This window comes from Mesoplodon bidens (assembly GCF_964165515.1).
Source record: "Mesoplodon bidens genome assembly, chromosome: 2".
Taxonomy (NCBI): Eukaryota; Metazoa; Chordata; class Mammalia; order Artiodactyla; family Ziphiidae; genus Mesoplodon; species Mesoplodon bidens.
Window position 1 is genome coordinate 151,594,537 of NC_138177.1, and position 15,908 is coordinate 151,610,444.

At 45.9% G+C, this 15,908-nt stretch overlaps 1 protein-coding gene across 1 annotated transcript; it reads left to right on the top strand.

Annotated features, from left to right (window-relative positions):
- Positions 1-7,038: 7,038 nt before the first annotated feature.
- Positions 7,039-13,231, top strand: LOC308611982 (L-amino-acid oxidase-like; the record flags this gene model as incomplete). Its single annotated transcript, XM_081224180.1, has 7 exons — positions 7,039-7,128; positions 8,790-9,004; positions 9,462-9,574; positions 10,681-10,882; positions 11,411-11,479; positions 11,709-11,842; positions 12,406-13,231. The coding sequence occupies exons 1-7, from the start codon at positions 7,098-7,100 to the stop codon at positions 13,229-13,231; spliced, it is 1,590 nt and encodes a 529-aa protein (XP_081080306.1). The 5' UTR covers positions 7,039-7,097.
- Positions 13,232-15,908: the final 2,677 nt, after the last annotated feature.

Consider the following 15,908-nt stretch of genomic DNA (forward strand, 5'->3'; position numbering starts at 1 on the left):
GTGAATGTGCCACTGAACTGCACACTTTAAAATAGTTAATTTTATGTTATATGAACTTCACCTCATTAAGAAAAATATTCTTTAAAAACAAAAGGACAAAAATCATACTCTGAAAACTACAAAACATTTTTGAAATAGCTAAAGAATATCTAAATAAATGGAAAAACAACCTACATTCACTGATCAGAAGATAATATTATTAAAATGACAATACTTCTCAAATGGGTTTACAGATTAAATGCAATCCCTACCAGAATCCTGGCTGAATTCTTTGTAGAAATTGACAACTTTATTCTAAAATTTATATGGAAATTTAAGGAACTTGGAATAGCCAAAACAATACAAGAACAACAAGGTAGGAATACTCAGGCTTCCCAATTTCAAAACTTACTACAAAACTATAATCAAGACAGTATAAGAGTCCAGACATAAAATCATATGTCCATGGTCAAATCATGTCCATGATTGTTGATGAGTGCCAAAATTATGCAATGGGGAAATAACAGTCTTTCCAACAAATGGTGCTGGGACAACTGGATAGCCACATGCAAAAGAATGAAGTTGGACACTTATCTCAAACCATATACAAAAATTAACACAAAATGAACCAATGACCAAAATATGAGTTAAAAATATAAAACTATTAGGAGAAAACAGAAGGGTAAACCTTCATGACCTCAGATTTGGCAATAGATTTTTAGATATGATATCAAAAGCACAAGCAATAAAAGAAAAAATAGATAATGTGAAACTCATCAAAAATTTAAAATTCCGTGCTTCAAAAAACAGCAAGAAAATGAAAACTTACACAATGGTAGAAAATATTTATAAATATATGTGCCTCTATCTGATAAAAGACTTGTATCTACAATATATAATGAATGCTTACAACATAATAGAAAAGAGACAAATAACAAAATGAAAAAAAAAATGGGCAAAGTAGCTTAATACACATCTCCAAAGAGGATATACAGATGGTCAATAAGCACGTGAAAAGATGCTCAACATCGTTAATCATTAGGAAAATGCAAATCAAAATCACAATGAGATACCGTTTCATACCCACTAGGATGACTAGGAATAAAAAATCACGTAATAACAAGTGCTGGCAAGGATGTGGAGAAATGGGAACCCTCATACACTACTGGTGGGAATGTAAAATGGTGCAGACACTTTGAAAACAGTGTAACACTTCTTCAAACAATTAAACATAGAGTTACTCCCATGATCCAGCAATTCGATGCCTAGGTATTTATCCAGGAAAATCAACTTGTACACAAATCAAGACTTGTACACAAATATTAAAAGGAATTTTATTTATGATAGCCCAAAATTAGAAATAATCTAGATATCCATTAACAGGAAATGGATAAACAAATTACAGTATATCTATAAAGTGGAATACTACTCAACAATAAAAATGAATTACTATGTGCCAAAACATGGACAAATCTCAAAAACATGTTGAGATGAAAAACACAACACAAAAAAATACATACTCTATGGCACCATTATATGAAGTTTAAAAACAAGGTAAATCAATGGTAGAAAAAAATCAGAACACTGGTTGCAGGGAGAGGAGGTGCAGAGACAGTCTTGAAGGAGCACAGGGGAACTTTATGGGGTGATGAAACTGCTCTATAAACTAGTTGGAGTAGTGATTACATGAGTGCATACAATTATTAAAACTCATCCAGGGCTTCTCTGGTGGCACAGTGGTTGAGAGTCCGCCTGCCGATGCAGGGGACGCGGGTTAGTGCCCTGGTCTGGGAAGATCCCACATGCCGTGGAGTGGCTGGGCCTGTGAGCCATGGCCGCTGAGCCTGCGCGTCCAGAGCCTGTGCTCCGCAGCGGGAGAGCCCACGGCAGTGAGAGGACCGCATACCGCAAAAACAAACAAACAAAAAAACTCATCCAACTGTACACTTAAAATTGTACTTGAGCATGTCAGGGGGTCGGAGGATGTCAGGACTAGAAGGGCTCCCGAGGATATTTTGATGAGTGGGTATCAAAGGAACTAATTGATGAGTTTTATTATTTATTTCAATATATTCTCTGTGTGTGTGTGCATGCATGTGTGGTGTTCATTTTAATGTGTTTAGGTAGGGCATGGACTCTTATTCTAGACACAAGCCCCACCACTCCATGTTGTATTACACCCAAACACCTCATGCATTTACTTTACTTGTCTGATCCCTAAATCGTTTTGAGTTTGTAATTCTTGATGTAATGCCACACTCTGTCCCTGGATCCATATTATATATAAGGAGGCTGAGACCCAGAGGGGAAAGTACCTAAACAAGATCGCACAGTAAAACAGGTCAGAACCGGCATCCAGGTGTCCTGGTTCTGAGTCAAGGGCTTGTTCCCATTGCACCAGTCTCCCTCAGGACATACAACAGAAAAGAAGGAAACCCACATCTGTTGAGGCCCAGAAAAGTGATGTGACTTGCCCACCCACACAGCTCATGAGTAGCTGATACAAGAATTAAACACTGGTGGCCTGACCGCATTACTGCTGTGTTCCCATCTCACCAGGCTGGATGCCTGCAAAGCTCTGAGGAACTATCAGGAGCATACACAGGAGTGTTTTGAGACTCAAGATGTAGAACTAGGAGGGACAGGGGGACAAGAGCCCTTGGAAGTCAGTTGTGATGGGGTTTCAGAAAGAGTTCTAATGCTCAAACCTGTGCTGCCTAGAAAACCAGGAGGTGGAGTATATTAGTTTCCTGTTGCTGCTGTAACAAATTGTCACAAACTTAGTGGCCTGAAACAACACAAATGTATTCTTTTATACTTTAGAGGTGTCCAAAATGAGTCTTAAGGAGCTAAAGTCAAGGTGTTGGCAGGCTTGGTTCCTCCTGGAGGCTCCAGGGGAGAATCTGTTTCTTATATCTTCCATCGTTTAGAGGCTACTTTGGCAACACTTGGGTTGTAGCTGAATCACTCCAACCTCTACTTCCATGTTCACATCACCTTCCTCCCCTTTGACCTTCTTGCCTCCCTCTTATAAGGACCCTTATGACTATATTTAGAGCCCATCTGAATAATCCAGGATCATTTCCCCATCTCAAGATGCTTCACTTAATCACATCTGCACACTCCCTTTCACAAGGTTCCAGGACTTAGGACACAGACATCTCCGGGGAGCCATTGTTCAGCCTACCACAGAGGGTCTCCAGACAACCCCCCTCAGTCAGCTCACTCCCCAAGGCCTTTCCTGGTCTGCTGAGACCCCAGGAAGCTTATCAGCATGAAGCTAATTCAGCAGGTGAATATGCTCTCTAGAAAGTACCAAAAGTAGGTACATGAGACCCATCGTAACTTCAGGCTCCACCAGGATTTCCTACCTGGACCCTACCGAACTGTGGGGCCTCCTCTTCTCTTTGTCAGTAACAGTAGCAACTGTAAGAGTCCCCAAACTCCCAGGAATGCAAGATTAGTTTAACATTTGAAAATCAATTAATGTAGTACACCATATCAATAGAATAAAATATAGAAACCACATTAGTTCTTACTCTGTATTTCTATACAGTTGTAATAAACAATTTAAAAATGAAATTAAGTCCATTTACAATGGCATCAAAATAATAAAATACTTAGGAATACATTTAACAAAAGAAGTATAAAGCTATACTCTGAAAACTACAAAACATTGTTTAAATAAAGATGATCTAAATAAATGGAAAGACATCTCATGTTCATGTATCAGAATACTAAATGCTGTTAACATGTGAATATTCCCTAAATTATCTACAGATTCAACATAATCCCTATCATAATCCCAGCTGGCATTTTGCAGAAATTGGCAAGCTGATCCTAAAATTCATATGGAAGTTCAAACCACCCAGAATAAGCAAAACAGTCCTTAAGGAGAACAAAGTAGGAGGACTCAAACTTACCAATTTTAAAACTTAGGGAGGGGCAGGGTAAGCTGGGACGAAGTGAGAGAGTGTCATTGACATACATACACCTATAAATGTAAAATAGCTAGCTAGTGAGAAGCAGCCGTATAGCACAGGGAGATCAGCTTGGTGCTTTGTGACCACCTAGAGGGTAGGGATAGGGAGTGGGGGAGGGAGACGCAAGAGGGAGGGGATATACGTATAGCTGACTCACTTTGTTATACAGCAGAAACTAACACAACATTGTAAAGCAATTATACTCCAATAAAAATGTAAAAAAAAAAAAAACTTACTAGAAAACTATAGTAACCAGTAAGCAAGACATTGTGGTAGAGTCATAAGGATTTGCATGTAAATCAATGGAATAAAATTGATAGTCCAGAAATAAATGCTCACATTTATGGTCAATTGATTTTTTTTTTTTTTTTTTTTTTTTGCGGTACACAAGCCTCTCACTGCTGTGGCCTCTCCCATTGCAGAGCACAGGCTCCGGATGTGCAGACTCAGCGGCCATGGCTCATGGGCTTAGCCGCTCCGCAGCATGTGTCCCCTGCATCGGCAGGCAGACTCTCAACCACTACGCCACCAGGGAAGCCCTGGTCAATTGGTTTTTGACAAGGATCAAATTTTCCAAGACAGTTTAATGAGAAAAGAATAGTTTTTTAAAATAAAATATGCTGAGACAACTGAATAGTCATATGCAAAAGAATGAAGTTGGACCTCTACTTCACATCATATACAAATATTACTTCAAAATGGACCAAAGACCTCAATATAAGAGCTAAAAATATAAAACTTTTAGAAGAAAACAAAGGGTAAGTCTTCATGACCTGGGAGTAGGCAATGACCCCAAATGCACAAGCAACAAAAGAAAAAAATAAGGATTCTTCAAAATTGAAAACATTTCTGCTTCAAAGGACACCAAGAAAGTAAAAAGGCAACCCACAGAATGGGGCTGTCAGAAACATTTGCAAATCACATATGTGATAAGGGACTTTTATCTACACTATATAAAGGACCCTAACAATTCAGTAATAAAGAGGCAATTAACAAATGAAAAAATGGGCAAAGGATCTGAAAATACATTTCTCCAAAGATGATATACAAATGTCCATTAAGTACATGAGAAGATGCTTAATGTCATTGGTCACTGGGGAAGTGCAAATGAAAAACACAATGAGTTTGTACTTTACACCCACTAGGATGGCTATAAACAAAAGCACAGATAATAACAAGTGTTGTCGAGGATGAGGAGAAATTGGAACTCTCATTCATTGCTGGTGGGAAAGTAAAATGGTACAGGCATTTTGGAAACCAATCTGGTAGTTCCTCAAAAAGTTAAACAGAGTTAACATACAACCCAGCAATTCCACTCCAAAGTGTATACCTAAGAAAAATGAAAAACTATGCCCATATATTGATAAAAAGAATGTTTATAGCAACACTGCCTATAATAGCCAAAAAGTGGGGAGAAACCCAAATGGCCAAACCCAAATGATGAATGGATAAACAAAATGTGGTATAAATGGAATACTATTTAGTCATAAATGGAATATTATTCAGCCATTAAAAATGAAGTACTGATACATGCTGAAATATGGATGAATCTTGAAATTATTATGTTAAATGAAAGGATCCATTCATAAAAGACCACATATTGTATGATTACATTTACATGAAATGTCCAAAACAGGCAAACCCACACAGACAGAAAGCAGAATAGTGGATGTCTAGGGTTGGGGAGGTGCGGAGAATGCAGAGTGATGGCTAAACTGTATGGTATTTCTTTTTGGAATGATGAAAATGTTTTTAAATGGACTGTGGTGATAGTAGGACAACTCTGTGAATACACTAAAAACCATTGAATTGTTCACTTCAAATGGGTGAGTTGTATGGTATATAAATTATATCTCAATAAAGCTATTAAAAATACAAGAAGCAACAATAGAGAGAGCAAGAGAGAGAGAGAGTCCTTGACCTGCATCTAAAACCCAGCAATTCACACAGTAACTCTCCAAGCGTTATTCTCTCTGGTGCTCCCAGCAACCCTGTGGTGGAGGAACTATCCCTTTTTAAAGATATTACAACTGTGTGTGACAAACCCTATCTCCAAAATGAAAGAAAGAAACCAGCTTAGGTACCTATCTATGCCAAGCTCTTCACACATCATTTCATTTAATCCTTGAAATACCCTGTAAAGAAAGTATTGTTGCCCCATTTTACAGATAAGGAAACCCAGGCTCAGAGAAGTATAAACCATAAGTCCTAAGACACACAGCTACGACACGACAAAGCAAGATTCGAACTCAGTTCTATTCGATTCCATTGCTATTGCCCTTTCCTCTATGCCACCACTGGTGTCCAGGATCTGAGTCCTGTGTCTCAGCTGCTGCGTGTCTGCTCGCACTCCTGCCCCCTCCCCAGCCCCAGGCTGCTGCTCTGTGTGTGTTTCCTGCCCACTTCTCTCTCCACCTGCACTGTACCCAGAGAACAAAGGGCTAGTATTGGCACCACAGCCAGATGGCCTGATTCCTCGGGAGAAGAAATTTCAGGGCCAGAGAAACCCGCCTGTGCCTAAGGAAGCCCTGAGGGCCCCAGAGGAAAGGAGAAAAAAGGCCACTCCCCACTGCAAATGGGCAGGACCAGAGACCTCTGCCTTGCCTGCAGAGGGATCACCTGAGAGGGGTGGGGAGGGCCCAGCCCTCCCATGGGAATTCATGGCTAGAATCCCCACCTCGGAGCAGAAGCTTCCACAGTGAGACAGGAGTGGAACAGGGACGTTCTCTACTGGGAGCAGCCAGGAGCTTTGCCCTGTGCCGGGTGCCCAGACACTGGACTTCCAAACCAGTCCAGATGCTCATTCCCAACGCTCACCCCTTCCTGGGAGATGGTCACAGCAGGTTTGGTACAGTCCACTGGGTTCCCACAACCCCTCCTCCCCACTGGCTGGGCTCTGAGCTGGGAGAAGGGGCTTTCTCTAGGAAGGGAGATGGGCCAGGAGGAAGGTGGAGGTGCAGAAGATGAGGGTAGAGATGGGACAGTCATCTCCCCTGACAGCCCAGGCCTTGAGGGCAGGGCTTCTCTGCTTGGCCCAGCCAACAGGGCCCTGAGGCAGCCTAGTGGGAGGAGGCCAGCTACTGCTGGGTGGAGCTGAATCCTCATAAAGAGAGGGAGAGTTGTCCCGGGCTCAGCATGAGCTGCAGGGCCATGGTCAAGATGAGAGGTAAGTGGGATCCCTCCTCTGGGTCTGAGAGAGAAGTACCCGAGGAAGGAGGTGTTGGACAGTGAAACAGGGAGGGGAGCTAGACTGGGGAGTGGGGATGGGCCAGGGGGTCGAGATGGGTCCAAGGGGGAGTCTGGGCATAGGGTCAGGCCAGAGGAAGGGAGGTGGGGACTGAGATGGGACAGGAGCTCGGTCAGGGACTATGGATACGTCCGGGTGTTGAAAGTGAGTTGAGAGGATGGATACAGGTCTGGAGAGTGAGTCTGGGGGTTGGGTCCACTCAAGGGGAAGGTTATGGCACTGAGACAGAATGGTGGTAGCTCAGGGAGATGGGAAAACTTGTCAGGGGTGGAGAATGGGTCAGGGAGGTTGAAGTAGGCTTGGTGGGGTCTGTGGGGAGGCTCGACTGTCTGTTGCCTGAGGCATGGTTACCCCTCTCCTCTTTTCTGAGGGGTCACCCCTGCAGAAGGCTCTTCTGGCATTGGGAAAGGCCTGCCCTGGGAAGCAGCTTGGTCCCTGCCCCTCCTCAGTGGGTGGTGCCTGAGGTCCCTTTTCTTCTTAGAGCTTCGGTTGTCCTGCCCGTACAAAAACTGGACTAAGGGGGTTCTCACCTGCCAAAAAACCTAGGGCTAGTGCAAGGGGGCTCAGTGTGTCACAGCTCCTGGCTGTTCCCCTTTAGAGCAGGTGACACCAAGGAAACCACACAGCCTCTCTTTCAGAGTTTCAGACTCTTAGGTGAATTTCTCTGTACATAAGAACGGTTAATTGTAGCAGTCACTCCGGACTTATTGCATGTTATACATTAACTATGGTTTCCAGTCTTGACTGCACGTTAGAAACATGGAGGGTTTTGGAAAAATACTGTAAGGCTGGAGAAGAACAGGATTGCCAAGTTCCCATGGGGCACTATTAGTCACTGAGAAACTGGGCACCACTTCCCCACTTCCCTTCCCCAAAGAGAACTGTGCTAAACACATACACATACATCCTCTCACAAATGCACACATCCCCGAAGGATACTGACACCCTCAGGCTCCGCCACCCAACCTCATGCACAAATGCACACACAGAATCAAACACAAGACAGAAGCAACTGAATTCTCTCTCAAACTCAAGCAAATGCATACCTATCATCCTCTCTCTTCCAAACGCAGGCCAACACACACCCATTTCTACAATCCCTCTCGCTTTTCTGTACAGATTCATCCACACATTACTCAGGTACCTACACTCTCCCACAAACACATCTCCTTCACATAAAATCACAGGCATCGCACGGTTATGCAGGACAATAATCACAAACTCACAATCACAGCACCTTTGTCATAGACAAGCTCACACACACACACACTCACCAACAGAAGCAGGCGAATTTACACTCCAATACGAAGCTGCACACACTCTTGAGTTTCTAGTCACGTGCACACATGTGGACTTGTAGTCCACGTTCACAATCACACAACTAACACCAGCACGTTTACACATTCATACCCCATACAACATAGACACAGACACAATCACAAACACACATTTACAACCACACATTCGACAGACACTGCCTGATCTTACCACTCCCACTCATCCACACAGCCAAGCTCACTCGGGATAGGTCGGGGTACAGAGCCCCAGAAAGGCAGCCCTCATTCCTCTCTCTGCCCCAGGAATCCTGATCTTGGGGCTCTTGTTGGCTACTCCCAGCTGCCTTGGCTACGATGAGGACTTGGTCAAGTGCTTCCAGGACCCCGAATACGAGTCTATCCTGGTCACAGCCCAGGAGGGCCTCCACACCTCCCCGCTGCCCAAGCGTGTGGTGGTAGTGGGAGCCGGCATGTCAGGGCTCACGGCAGCCAAGGCCCTGCAGGACTCGGGCCACCAGGTGAGCAGGCCTTGGAGGGGCCTCAATCATTCTCCTCCAGTTTGCATCGTTGTGTGGAAAAAGAAAAGGAGTGGGGTTACAGCCAACATTTTGACAACTATGCATAACCCACCAGGTCTCTCAGACCTTAGGTATTGTTCCTCAAAACTCTGGGTTCTCCTGAGACTTAACTGTAACCTGTGTTCTTTTGGAAATAAAAGTAGAGAAAGGCTATGCTAACCAGAGGGGACCAAGAGGCGTTCTGACCCCTGTAACCCTGGAGCTCTTCTGCCTCACTTACGTTACACAGGACCCTCTGGGAGGAACCCCCCCTCTGCCCAGTTTAGTTATCCTGCACATTCAGGGACCTACTGCTGGAAATTCCAGAGTAGAGCCTGTGGCCAGTGGGGGTGGGAGTAGCGGGTGGGAGAAGTGAGAGCTTGACCCTGGGAATGACAGCAGCCTCTCTGAACACCAGGTAACCATCCTGGAAGCCAGCGACCATGTCGGGGGTCGAGTGATCACATTCAGGAATGAGGAAGAGGGCTGGTACTGTGAACTGGGGCCCATGCGAATCCCAAAGTCCCACAGGTAAGTCTCAGGAAAGGGATGGAGTAAAAGGCAAGGAGGGAGAATTAGGAGGAGGGCAGCCCTGCTGCCATCGTGTCACAGCCCTTTCAGATTCACTGTCTCATGTGATTCAATCCTGCAAGTCAGGACTAACACTGGTCCCCCACTTGACAGAGATGATTGAGGCTCAGAGCCCAGGGTCACACAGAAAGTGGTAGATCCCAGACTAATAATGACAATAGTTACCATTAACTCATCAAATTGTTCTCTTTAAATATGGGCAGTTACTTACATGTCAATTATACTACTTCAAGCTATAAAATAATTAATAATAAATAATAATGACAACTGTCATTCAGTGAACACTTACTGTGTGCCTCACCCCGTGTTAAGTGCTATATGTGTATTATTTCATTTGATCCTTGCAACCCTATAATTTAATACTCTAATTTTTCCTATTTACAAATCAAGAAACTGGGCTCAGAGATACTAAGTGACTCACCCAAAGTTCTCCTAGGCGAAAGTGACAAAGCTCCTCAAAATCAAGGAGGCACCTGGCACCAAAATATATGCCCAATCCCTAAATCAGAGCTCACTCCTGGAAGAGAACCCAGTCCCTGGTTCTGGGGCTTCCAAGACAAAAAGATCCCTCACCTGGTGTCCTACATACCTCCAAAAATATGGCTTCTCTTTTGCCTTAAGTGGAAACTGAACCCGAGATTTCCCTCCAAACACCATCAGAAACAAAAACAAAATTTAACAGTACCAGCCCAAAGTAGGAGTCTTTAGATATGGCCTCAAACTTACTTAGAATTTGAATTTCAAACACCGCCTGAAACAAAATGTCTCCGTCTCTGTATATGAGTTCTATATGTTCAGACTTCCTTAAGGGCCTTCATTCAGTGATGGGTGAACTCCCTACTCCCTGTCTCCCTCAGGGCAAAAACAGGAGGAAAAGAACTAATGCTAGAGTAAGAGGAGGCAAGGTTAGAGATGAGGAAGCAGTTAGCCTGTGCTCCTTGGGCACGTGAAGAAACTGGTTTTCCTGGAAATGGTTTTTATTGTGAGGTCAGCAGGAACGAGGTGCCATTGGGATGGGTGCCATGTTATGCGTGTATCTGTTCCAGGTTGGTCCACACCTATGTCAGGAAGCTGGGCCTGAAGCTAAACAAATTCTTCCAGTACGATGGCAACACCTGGTACCTCATCAACAGAAAACGCTATCGTACGAAGGAGGTGAAGGCCAACCCAGAGCTCCTAGGCTATTCCATGAACCCAAGAGAAAAGGGCAAGAATGCTATGAATCTCTTCTACCAGTCCATTGCCAAGGTGATTCCTGTCTCCCCCCTCCCCCGCCCCAGGGTTAGGAAAAAAACAGGGTCTGGCCAAAGGTCACCTAGCAAGTTAGCAGGTGGACCCAGGTCACCTGACTCCTACCTGGTACTCTTATGATTGGTCTGCCTTCCTTCTAACACCCCCTAAGAGTTTTGCCACCCCAACCCTCGTGTCCAGCCCCATCTCTTCTGTCCCTGTATGGTCCAGTGGCCCATTGCTTGATTAGGCAGTGGAAGGAAAAGGAATCACCAGGTAATCCAATCCTTGGTAATGAATCAATCCTCCTAGATTGCAGCGAATGTCTTCACCTTAAATTTTAGTCTCCAAAGGTCTTTAAATGAAGGAGAGATTTGGAAGTTAAGAGACAATTTAGGAGGTCCTGGAAGCTCCCTTCTCCTGGTCCTTCCATCCGCTCCCTCTTTGTCCCCACCCTCTTCAAAGGAACATCCAGAGAACCCAGGAGTCCTGCCTCTGGCTCTATGACTTTAATCCAAAGCTGCTCCCCGTTCCTCTCCTCTGCAGCTCAGAATAAGTCTGAAAAAATTCAACTGCAGCCACCTGATGTCTTTTTATGATTCTTACTCCACCAAGGTGAGTGAGGCAACGAAGTCCCAGGATAGGGATGGAAGGGGGTCTGTGCTCAGCCTAGACCCCTGGGGTTGTCCCCTGCATCCTAGGACCCTCTCCTCCCAATGCCCACAGCTTCACCTCCCTAGAGTCCAGTCCCCCCTCCCCCGCCCAACCTTGCCTACCCCAGGCCCCTGCTGAGGCCCCTTTTTATATACTGGGCCCTCTATCTGGTGCTTCCACCTCCCCACAGGCTTACCTGCTGAAGAAAGGGATGCTGAGCCGAGGAGCAGTAAAGATGATCGGGGATGTGATGAATGAGGATGCTGGATACTATAAGTCCCTCCTGGAGGCCCTTCGGACTGACATGGTCTTCACAAGTAATGAGTAAGGCTGATCTGGACCAGGACTCGAGTCGGCCTCTCCCTCCAATACTCAGAGCAGAGAAAGGGAACTTTGATAGTTGAGTAGTTACTGTGTGCCTGGTGCTGTGCTAAGCACTTTCCAAGGGTTATCACATTTAATGCTATGATCACCTGGAAGGTAGGCACTATAATTCAGAGCCATTTTACCAGTGAGGATGCTGAGGCTCAGAGAAGTTATGTAACTTACTTAAGTTCACACCACTTGGGCAAGGGCTGGAGCCAGAATCCTAAGGCAGGTCTGTAGGACTCCTCCTGGGAAGCAAAATTGCATGGTGGACTTTGGAACTAGACTGTGCATGTCGTCGTAGGCAAGTCCCTTTTTTCTGGTGTTCCTCTTCCAAGCTATAAATGTAAACAATAATCCCTCCCTCACAAAGACAAGTTAAGGTGAGGTATATGAAGTGACCAGCACAGGCTGCAGGAGGCTAGTTTCCTCCCTTTTCACACTGGGATCGCTGCTGGCACCTCAGCAAACCGACCTTGCACCTCCTACACTCACCCTCTCCCCTCTCTTCACCCCTACAGCTTTTCCGAGATCACCGGGGGCTTTGACCAGCTCCCCAAAGCCCTCAATGCCAGCTTGAAGCCTGGCACCATCCTTCTGGGCTCCAAGGTAGAGATGGTAGTGAGGGATGGGCCTGAGGTCCGGATTTCCTACCGGGTGGGCGAACCCAACTCGACGCTGCACACGCTCACCGCGGACTTTGTCATCATCTCCGCCTCGGCCAAGGCCACGAGACTCATCACCTTTGAGCCCCCGCTCTCCCGAGACAAGATGGATGCGCTCCGCTCGGTGCATTATACCAGTGCCAGCAAGGTAGTTCTGGCCTGCAACGAGTCCTTCTGGGAGCGGGATGGCATCCGGGGTGGGGTTTCCATCACCGACCGGCCCTCGCGCTACATCTACTACCCCAGCCATAGCCTCCCCAGCGGCAAGGGGGTCCTGCTGGCCTCCTACACCGTGGACGACGATTCTCTCTTCTTCATACCCATGAAGAACGACCAGGTGGTGGATATCGTCCTGGAGGACCTGGCGGCTGTGCACCAGATCCCCAAGGAGGAGCTGCGGCGCATGTGCCCCTCTTCTGTGATCAAGCACTGGTCTCTGGACCCCCTCATCATGGGCGCCTTCACTGAGTTCACACCCTACCAATATGTGGACTATTCGCAGCAGCTTTTCCAGCCAGAGGGCCGCATCCACTTTGCTGGCGAGCACACCTGCCTGCCCCACGCCTGGATAGACACTGCCATCAAGTCTGGCCTCCGAGCAGCCAGGAACATCCAGGCTGCAGTGGACAAAGAGGCCACGGGGAGACAGAAGACCTTCACCAACACCCAGAATCATTTCTAACCCTAAGAGAAGTCCCGGAGGGGATCTGGAAGGAAACAGGCTGCAAGGTGGGAGTTGGAGGCAGAGACCCTGGAGAGACGCACCATTAGTCCCCCTGCCCACAAAGAGCCCCAAAATACCAGAGAACCCAGCTGTCAAGTCCACCCCATTTCAGGCTTCTCACTCCTGTCAGCCCTTGAGAAGGATCAACAGAGTCAGGGTATTTGGAGGGATAAGGAAAAAACCAAGGATGGATTGTGCTAGAATCAGCCTTTAGCTTGCATAATAGTAACAAGCAAAAAAGAAAGTTTTCAACAACACCCAAATTTCTGTCATCTACAACTAGAAACCCCTAAAGGAACAGACAAACCCAAACCAGAGCAATGTTAAACCACAGATTGGCCACATGAACCCACAGCACAGCAAACTCCATCGTTGTGTGCTTGAGCCAGGGGCCTCACATCTTGGCCCAGCTGAAGTCGAGGCGGATGGGAGAGATGAGTTCTTTTTTGCCCTTTTTTGAACCTGCAAGAGCAGGACTTGGCTTCCTAGATATCTCCTGGCCCATGAACTTTTCCTCTCTACCCTGACCTCTTCATCACCAACCAGAACTCACTGCCCTGTCCCTGCCTGTCCAGTCCACACATCCCCCTGGGAGGACACCAAGCTCATTCTACATGCCCCCTACCCACTCTGTTCCGCACTAACACCTGCCCTGTCCTTGCACGTCCAACTGAAATTATTCCCTCTCCCCAAATCCGTCCTTAATGGCCACACTTAGACCCCAGGGGTCTCTTTCCTTTGAACCACAACCTTTCCTACCTAGAGTCCCAAACATTTGAACTGTGGATCTTCTTGTGCTGTTATATGTTATTTATCCAAGTAGACAAAAGGAAGAAGTAAATAGAGTGGTAAACCCTCTTGCTGGAGAACATTCCTACCAGGAAGACTCTGGAGACCAGCATGATGAAACATGTAGTGTTATATCCTGAGATTGGCATATTTAAAGGAGGAAGGGATAGAAAGAGGAAACATTTTCTTACTGCATTTGGTTTATTGTTAAAACCCCAGCCTACTTAATTTTGCTTTTCTTTGCACCCCTATGTTAGTCAGGACTTTTTCCATTTCAGGTGCTGGAAATCAAACTCAAACTACCTTAAGGAAAAAGGAAATGTTTTGGCTCACATATCTGAAAAGTCCAGGGTGAAGCGCGCTTCACTCAGACTGATTGGGTTCAGGAATTGATAAGTCACCATTAAAGTTCTCTCTCTTTCTACCTCTTGACACTGTTTTCCTAAATTAGCTTCTGTATTGAGTTGAATGATGTCCCCAAAAGTTCATATCCATCCAGAACCTGTGAAGGTGACCTTATTTGGAAATAGAGTCTTTGCCGATGTAATCAAGTTAAGATGAGGTCATATTGGATTAGGGTGCGCCAGGAGGAGGCATGGAACAGACTCTCCCTCAGAGCCCCCAGAAGGAGTCAAATCTGCTGACACTTTGATTTTTGAACTTCTAGCCTCTGGTACTGTGAGAAAATAAATTTCTGCTCTTTAAAGCCATCTAATTTTATAGTAATTTGTTACTGCAGCCCTAGGAAACTGTACACATGGTGAAACCCCTAAAACCCGGCTTCATCAAGGGAGAAGTCACTTTCCAAATTGTCTCCTAGACTGTTATATTTGGTAACCCCATTAGTGTCATGGCAGAGGCCATGCCTTCTTGAGGCTCTCAGAAGAGAGGAGGAATCCTGACCAAGTGGAGTCCAGGCAGAGAAAGGAGCAGAAGGCGGGGCTGGGGGAGAGCAAGGTCCCGTAGGAAGAGCTCATCATGAACCCCCTGGGTTAAGAGGAGGACACTGAAGAAACATATCAGGGAGGAGCACAGGGAAGAACAGGGAAGCAAAGAGCTCTTTGCTGACCTCTGACGGTTGGATATAAAAATGAGGCCCCAGGGCCATGGAGTCAGCTGTGCAGATAGGATGAGGTAGGGTAAGGGGGAATGGAGGGTGGAAGTCAGACTCAACCTGTGGTTTGGAGGTAAATGACTCACAGCATTTGGATGGGAGTATTAGGCAGAAGATGAAAAGGTTCAGAGATACCTTTTTGTTGGAGAGCTACCACACAAGGTTCTTAATTACAAAAACCAGAAACCAAATCTGAGTGATTTAAGTCAAAGAGGAGAAATACCAAGAAGCTCCCAAAATTGACAGGAAAGGAAGTGGGCAGATGTCAAAGGAGACCGAGCCACAGCCAAGCTCCTGCCATAGGAGCAGCCTGATAGATGGCCATTGCGTGCTGGTGTGGCCATTGGGGCCACCACCACTGGGCACACTCCTACTCTGCCAGAACTAGTTCTCAACTATCCACTGCTTTTTCATTTCCCCTATATTCAAAATCCCAGATGGGAGCATCCAACTGGCTGAGCCTAGGTCCGTGCCCACTCCCTGGCTGCAGCATCAAGGAAAGCAAGTAATGAACAATACTCTAGATTTTGAAGTGGGAGGTGAACTGTTGCCTTCCATCAGACTTTACTGTGGTGGATTCCCCAGGTACAGGAAGAAGGTATTGATGCTGGCAGCCATAAGGCAAAGTCAAGGTAAGTCCCAAAGAGAAGGACAGGACACAGACCACCTCTGCCACATGAGCCACTGAACCTCTGAGTCTCAGTTCCTCAGCTGAACAATCAGGATAACACC